The sequence below is a fragment of the Colobus angolensis genome, unplaced genomic scaffold, assembly GCF_000951035.1.
Source record: "Colobus angolensis palliatus isolate OR3802 unplaced genomic scaffold, Cang.pa_1.0 Scaffold184, whole genome shotgun sequence".
Lineage (NCBI taxonomy): Eukaryota > Metazoa > Chordata > Mammalia > Primates > Cercopithecidae > Colobus > Colobus angolensis.
In genome coordinates, this window is record NW_012114977.1 from 3,796,718 (window position 1) to 3,804,556 (window position 7,839).

Below are 7,839 nucleotides of genomic sequence, written 5' to 3' on the forward strand. Positions count from 1 at the left end.
TGGATATTGATTGGCAAGGTAAGAATTGCTTATCACACTCTGATGAGCTTGATACTGCTCCTTGCCTAGGAGTAAAAGACTCAGCCTCTCCAGCAACATCAGTATTTTTCACATCTTTCATTGCCTTTTTTGGTTCTTCCATGAACAATTCAGTGAGGCAAGTTTCTATCAATAGCAAAGATTTGCCACCTTAAGTTTAGCTTTCTTTGCTGTCCTGATAACTTAGGGATGATTTCCTGACTGACATTGTTCAAAATAGGAAGAGAGAAACCCTTATTTGTTTTGTCAATAGACTATTGTTGAATGTCATTAAGGAGCAAGGGTAAGAGTTTTAAAAACTGGATAACTTTGGGGCCTTTTTAGCCTTTTTGGCATTGTTCCTTAGATCCTCTACCCTCTGAGTGCTTTAAAAACACACAGTTTGAGGTGCAGCTGATCTCTATAGGAAAAATATAAGCCATGCCTGCATGAGACACAGCTGGGCTTGCTGTTCATGGTCATCACTCAAGAGTCTCTCTAGCCTCAGAGTGAGTAAGGCTAAAATCTGTTCCCTTTACCCTGCCCTATTTTATGTTAAATAAATAAATCTCCAAAATTTTCTACTGTACTTTATCTATAAAGTTTAAGCTCTTAAGAATTTTCATCCAAGCTGGGCACGGTGGCTCACGCCTGTAATCCCAGCACTTTGGGAGGCTGAGGCCAGTGGATCACGAGGTCAGGAGATTGAGACCATCCTGGCCAACATGGTGAAACCTGTCTCTACTAAAAATATAAAAATTAGCTGGATGTGGTGGTGCATGCCTGTAATCCCAGCTACTTGGGAGGCTGAGGCAGGAGAATCACTTGAACCAGGGAGTTGGAGGTTGCAGTGAGCTGAGATCACACTGTTGCACTCCAGCCTGGTAGACAGAGCAAGACTCCATCTCAAAAAAAAAAAGAATTTTCATCCTGACCAATCTGGGTGACCAATCAGTTAAACTGGTTTAGGAAGAACTTGCCCTAGATTGGTTGATGCATAATTTTTATTTTTACTAATTATCGGGTTTTTCTTTCTGATCTCTGCATTGAAAATTATTTCCTAAGCCATAAAGATTTGTTGAGGTACCATTCTAGAATCCCCAATATTTATTCTAGTTGTTATAGTAACAGTGGAACCCAAGTTTCTCCTAAAGCATTACTCAGCTTTCCTTGCCCAGGCAGAAAAGATGTCAGAGGGAGGGTGAACCCAGGGCCCATCTGTGGGTATGGGCTCCAATTTCCTAAATTGTTTGTGGTTATAACCATGGCTTCCACCTCGTCTGGCACCCAGTCCACATCTTTTCTGAGATCTGCTAGGTGAGTAAAGGACAGCATAGGAAGGCCCAACAGTGGATTGAGGAGGGTCGGGTTATCTGGAGGACAGGGCCCAAAACTGGCTTCCCACAATCCCTTTCAGTATTGCTGTGATGAGGTGCCCGGAGGAAAGCTGTCAGAAAGAGCAGATGTGTGTAGAGGAAGAAAGCTGTGTAGTGGAAGGACAGTGTTGTTTACTCTTGAGTGTGAGTAGAGAACTGTATTAACAATAGGGCTTTGTGCCATTGACAGAATGTGAAAGAGGGAGCCTATATTACACTGGGGCTTGGGACCTGACCTGCCTATATCTAGCCAGCCAGAGTGAATGGGGTCAGTGTTAGCTGCCTTCATCTATGCAGTCACAAAGGTAAAGATGATACTGGAGAGTATATTCCCTCCCAGGAGGCCTTGGCCTCACACCCCTGCCACCTTGGCAAGACCTGCTAAATAACACCTTTGTCTGAGACAGGGTTATGCCTCATCTCCTCTTCTATGCCCTCATGACAAGTCTAGGTGGCTTCAGATCAAGAAGCGAGGACATGGAGGCGGACTGTCCCTCTGAGCGGCTCTAAAGTAGGGCCCAGCACACTGCCTTCCAGTAAGTTCTTGCCCACATTCCTTCACTCCCTTGAGGTAGATGTCTCCAAATACTCTTAACATGAAATGCATGTAATGAGGAGCAGGCCTATCATAGATCTTGATTTGGGGCAATAAAGATGTGTTTTTGTCACAGAACTTTTGAAGATGACATTGTAAATCCCTAACTTTTCTTTTCTTGGTGCATGGTGACCCAATAGCTGTTTTTTTCCAATAGATCTGTCAGCAGACATTTTCCAAGAAGGGGTCCCAGTATTCCTTCCTAAATGGTGAGGTGGTCAGACATCAGACTAACTGGTGGTGTGATATTTTTTTCAAGGTTCTTCTGAATGATAGATTATTTGCTTGTGCTTAGAGATTGCCAACTTTTTCTTGCTTTCAGTTATGTTGAAGAAAGTGGGGGAAATGTTACTTATTGGCCGAAATAATCTAATGTCTTTTTTGTGAACAAGAAATTTGTTAGGACTTTTGATTATAAATTAGAGGTCATCTTAAGATTTTAAAAAAAGAAGAAAACACCCTTAAAATTAAATGATAACTTTATTGGCTCCCTGTGTCTTTATTTCCTATATTTTCTGGTGGAGGTACTTATATTTGGCTTTTACTCATTTAACAATTCCAGAGGCCAGGAGAAAGCCTGGCTTTTGATGTCTGGTCTCTGACGATGCCAAGGAATTCCCCTCCCAAGGGAGGGAATCCCATCGCAATAAAAAGGACCTCTTTCTTTCCTCTCTCCAGCCCTTTTGTTTTAAAGCAGCTATGGTGGCTACAACGTGTTTCTGTTTCTCTCAACTCAGAATCCACTCCCTAACCCTGGCCTCCTCCTTGCTCAAGTCCCAGCCCCCTCTGCAGCTTCTCCAATAGAGGCTGCTACTTGAAGAAAAGGAATAAAGACATCCCAGAAAACATACATTCTTTACCAAGGATAAAAACAGTTTTGTATTCTTGTAATGTAATGACCGTGCATGTGATCCTAATAATGGACATGGTGAATTCCATCTTGGAGAAGTCAAGGCAGCCAAAGAGGATTTGAACGTGGAGCTGGCCTACCAAGAACGGGAAGTGTCAGACTAGCCTTTTCATTCCTCTGAAAAGTAGAAATAGGTGCTGTGGATTCACAAGGAAAAACAAGCTCCCCTGCGCAAGTGGGGAATTGGGGATACAGAAAGAGCCGGGGCCCTGGAGAGTAAAGTGTGTCAGTGAGGGGACTCTATAGGTTATGGCAGTACAGGTAGAAAGGCTAAATCCAGCACTGCCAGGCCCCAGTGAGATGACTTTTACACTAAATACAGCCACGTTAAGGGCCACAGTGCAGTTTACAGGCCAGAAAACAGGCCCAGGTTTCTAATTTCCAATAAGATGAGTATGCATTGCGTTCTTTGTTATCCCAATGGCATCCTGATATAGCAGTGTCCCTACACCTTAGCTAAACCTTCAGTAAAATTAGGTAAGATTTGCCCATATTTCTGGAATTGTGGAAAGATTTTAAATAGCCTGGAAATGAAGGACTTCAGTGCAAATTCATATTAATCCGTTGTTCCATCTAGATCTGCTCCTCACTTGGTTGCCTCCTGCATGTAATTGCATGGTCTTGCTTTTTTTTTTTTTAAGTACAGCTTTCCGGCTTTAGAAAGAAAATGTAATTTTGATACAGTGGATGAATAATTTAATGGTAAATGAAGCAGACTTTTTAATGTTGATGCTGTTAAGGAGAAGGTTAATCATAGAATTCAAGGAGGTGGGAAGACAAGGTTATTCTTTGTTTGGAGGCCAGAGCCGTACCTTATGGTATCCACTGGGCCAGCAGATCAGCCCTCTTATCCTACTCATCGCAGTCTACCTGAGCTGGGAAAGAAGGCTGATGCAGACCTCATTTCCCAGCTCCTGGGTCTGTGCCCTCCTTTGTGGCTGAGCTGACTTGGCTAGGTTTTCCCTCTGAGGTCATCACTTATTTATCCTTCCCTTATAAAATCTACTTTCTAGCGCTGACAGCCACTGTTTGTTTCATCTTTCCTGAGAACTAAGAGAGGTTCACCCAGCTCAGTTCTTCTCAAAGACACCCCATCTGTGCATTGTGCTTATTTTCTCATCCATGAAAAGAGGAAGAGAGAACAGCCATGGATGTGATGTCAGCATCAAAACTTCCTTGAGGACAGGCGGGATAAATTGGGTAAACGGCTGAGTTCTCCCGCAGCCTTTGGGAGACTGGCCCTGAGAACCCAGAATAGATGCCTATTACATCATGCATGTGCTATGGAAAGGTCTGTGTCAGGCAAGACTGAGAGCCTCATTCTCTATTCCTATGGGGTTCCATGCACCTATCCTGGGTGCCAGACTCCAACACCCACCATACTTGACCTGTACTGGGTATTTTTCCCCCCAGATCCCTCACTCTGTATACAGTGACTCTACCAGAAATCTTGAATTCCAGATGAGCCAGATCATGCCATTGTCAGCATAGAAGGCCCTTTGAAGCCCCAAAATGGGTCATTTGCACTCTCTTCTTCTGCCTGCTCCTGTTCCCATGAGTGGTTGGCATGGAAAGGGCCATCAGTAGAACTTGGCTGGCAACATTTGCAGGAGCAGGAATCAAGAGAGGACCCAGGAGAAAGGAATGGAGCCCAGGGGATGAAACATAGTCCAGATTCTTGCTGGTGTGTCCATGTGACTTGGTTTCAATTCCTCACCATTGTGTCACTGTGGCCTTCTAGAGAAGTCCAAACTGCTGGAAACGGGCAGTGCTTTCTGTGCTAACCCCTTCTGGTCTAACAGCTCAGCTTAGAGGAAGGAAGAAAACACTCAGAATTCTGAGAGCAAAACCCCCCAAAAAAATCTACTCAAAGCACCTGAAGTTCATCCCTGGGGAGGAGAAGAAAGGAAAAGCAGATGCCCTGTATCTCCATAGGGGTACTGAGGCACAGAGCTAGGGCCGCCTAGCTGTCCAGGGTAGATCTCAGAGGGTGACTCATCTGAACTGCCGATTCCAAGCACCAGAGCAAGGTGCTCCTCAAGAACTGAGTCCGGGTTCATGTCTTCTGGGACCCCTGGCTTCCCTCTTCCCACTTGAGAACTAAAACTGGGTGCTCTGCCCACCCCGCTCACCCCACCTTCACTTCAGTGCTGTTTCCCCTCATCTGTCATCCTTGGTGACAGAGGTTGCTTTTCAGAGTGAGCCGCATTCCACCACCTTCTCCCCCTCCCTGTGAAGAGCCACATTTACTGGTAGTCCCCTGGCTCATCCTCCCCTGCAGGCGGGGGAGGGGGGGCAGGGGATGTGGACAGACCCCTGTTGACAGTGATGTTGGGGACTACCCACAGAACAAAAGGTGCAGCCTCAAGGGCTTGAGCGGGGGATACTGGTGCCTGGGATCAGGTAGCTGGGAAAACAGGGCAGTTACGTAACTGTGTTTACTGTGGCTCAGGTGGCTCTGAGAAGGCAGAGGCAGCCCCCGACCAAGGGCAGTGCCAGAGGTGGGGAAGCGGCGACTCACAGGGAGGGAGGTCCCTCTTAGGGGAGTTGTGCTTGCAAAGGGGAGAGTGCAGTGGGATTTGGAAAGGAAAGGAATCTGTTCTGTTGTTGACAGCCAGCTGGCCAGCCGCCTTATCTAGGACCATCTTCCCAGCCTTAGCCTCTCCCTAACCATGCCAGCTGTGGAGGTAGCAAGGGGAGCTGAGCTAGAGGGAGGCATCGGGAAATCTGACACCTGGTTCCTGGCTCAATCTCCAAACCTTGCTACCTTTCCCCCCTTAATCTACTTTTCAAAGAGAACGAATTATTCTCTTTAGATAAGGGTAGAAAGGGAGGAATCAGTCAAATTTCCTTATGTTTTCCCTGCTCTGTGGTGCTCTGTCTCCCATCCTCTCGGCTGTGAGGCCAGATGGGCACCACGGAACACGGTGGGTTCTGACCTGAGAGAGGTGATAAACCTGGCAGAGCCCAGGCCTAAGTAGACAGGCAGAAATCAAAGCGGCTCAGGAAGAAAGCTCAGGTCTCCCGTAGACCTACCCCGCCTCCTCCTACAAAGCTGTTTACTCAACTCCCGATTCCCATAGAGATGAAACTGGTAGCCGGTCCCCAGCTCCTTGCCCATGGCTGCCACCTCCCTTTGTGAGAAACAGGAAGTGGGGAATTTTGTCAGCTCAGCTGCACCCTCTACACTAAATATTTATCTTGGAGTCCAGGTCAGAGCCCTAGAGAATAAGAGAAGCTTGCTGCTGGTGAGGGGGTATGGCCAGGATTCCTGGAGTCGGAAGAGCTTCAGCTTCACCATCTTGGGAGAAGAAGGAAGAAAGTGAAAGTGATGTGGTCCTTCTTAGTCCCAAGGACCCTGACAGGTGGGAAAAATGCATGTCTAAGAAAATGGGCACCTATTTTATCCCTGAGGGAGGGAAGAGGCTACCTGAGGTGGGTAAGCAGGTATCTAAGCTTCAGGGGAGGGGCAATGCACTGCTGCCTCCCTCAAGAAGTGTCCCAGGGTTCCTCCCCCGCTCAGCTGTCCTCCACAGCAGTGCCCCCACGATCCCCATCTCTCCGCCTTCCTCGAGAGGCAGGTTCTTGGAAGGAGTCTTAAAGGTCATCTTGTTCAGCTCCCGCTCAGTGCAACAGTTGCCTTTACATAGATGCCCCAGGATTGGCAGACCCAGAACCCCTGGAATCATGTAAAAATGTTTCCTGGGAAGCCTTGGACCTGCTTCCCTATAATGTGTCCCCCAATGGTCCCACTGCTGCTGGTGCGGCTGTCTGTGTCTACATGGCAGCCCAGCAGGCGCAAGAGGCCAGCAGGCCTATCTGAAGCTTCTCAACCCAAACATCTCCTCCAGCTTTCACGTGTGATGTCGTTTCAAGGCAACTGGGGAGAGGTCCTTTACCTGAAGGAGGGAGAAGATAAGACTAAAGCAGTAATGGTGGTAGGGACTGAAAATCTCTCAGTCTTTTCTCCACTCTCTTTCCTTCCGATCTTTGAGTTGAGCGGTGAGTTTGGAAAACACTCCAAAGCTCTTGGTGGCCTCTGGCACCAGTCTGACACCCAGTAGGAATGCAGGAGATGACATTAGTTTTCATAATTTAGCATTGATCCCACCCAGCTCCTATCTAAAGTTGATCAGTAACTATTTGCTGGTTGGTTGGTTTGGGGCTTGGGGATCCCTGAGCCAACCCAAGGGCTAGAAAGGATTCCAGAGTGTTTCCAGGCCCGTCAATGCTCCTTAAGCATTCCCACTTTCTGAAGCAGGCCCTGTGCCACACAGAGGCTTGGGGCAGAGACAGGGAGAGGGGATGGCCAGAGTGGATGGGGGAGCAAGAGGGCCAGGGCTCTAGGGACCCGGCTCAGAGCAGCGGGAACAGCGGAAAAGCAGGCAGATCAAAACAAACACAATGTCTGGGAACACCAAGACCCTCCTAATCCCATCCCCGAAAAAGGGACCCCACCCTTATCCTCTTTAGGGGCGCGGCACGCCCAGGGGGGCCGCTCCCTTGGGCTGATTTCCTCCCTGTGCCTGCACGTGTGTGAGCGTCCCCACGTTTGCAGTGCACGCGCGCCTGTTTGTTTGCACCCGCCCGGCCGCGCGCCGCCGCAGGCACCCCCTCTCCCCCAGCGCCGAGGGGCGGCGGGGCCTTCCCCTGGTCAACTCTGCCACTCTGCCTGCGGGGCGCCCTCATCTTGCTCCCGGCCTGTCCGCCTCCCCCGGCTTGCCCAGTTCACCACTCCTGCCCCCTTGTCCGGGCTCCTCCCGGTTCACCACTCCTGCCCCCTGTCCTGGCTCCGCCGCGCGGCCGCTCGCTTCCCACACTCTGGAAATGTCGCTGGAAACTCTGAGTGGCCCGCGTCGGGCCGCCCGACCCCTCCCAGACGCCAGCCCCGCGGTAGGGGCCGGGATGGCAGCTGGGAAACCAGAGAGAGCTCCCCGGGG

General features: G+C 48.9%; 1 protein-coding gene across 1 annotated transcript in view; it reads left to right on the forward strand.

Annotated features, from left to right (window-relative positions):
* Positions 1–1,183: 1,183 nt before the first annotated feature.
* SORBS3 (sorbin and SH3 domain containing 3) overlaps positions 1,184–7,839 on the forward strand; it is a 30,567-nt gene continuing 23,911 nt past the window's right edge. Inside the window, exons 1-3 of the mRNA XM_011939835.1 lie at positions 1,184–1,335; positions 3,643–3,645; positions 6,112–6,264. Coding sequence (XP_011795225.1) covers positions 6,158–6,264 — 107 coding nt within the window. The 5' untranslated portion in view covers positions 1,184–1,335; positions 3,643–3,645; positions 6,112–6,157. The remainder of the gene's footprint in view (positions 1,336–3,642; positions 3,646–6,111; positions 6,265–7,839) is intronic.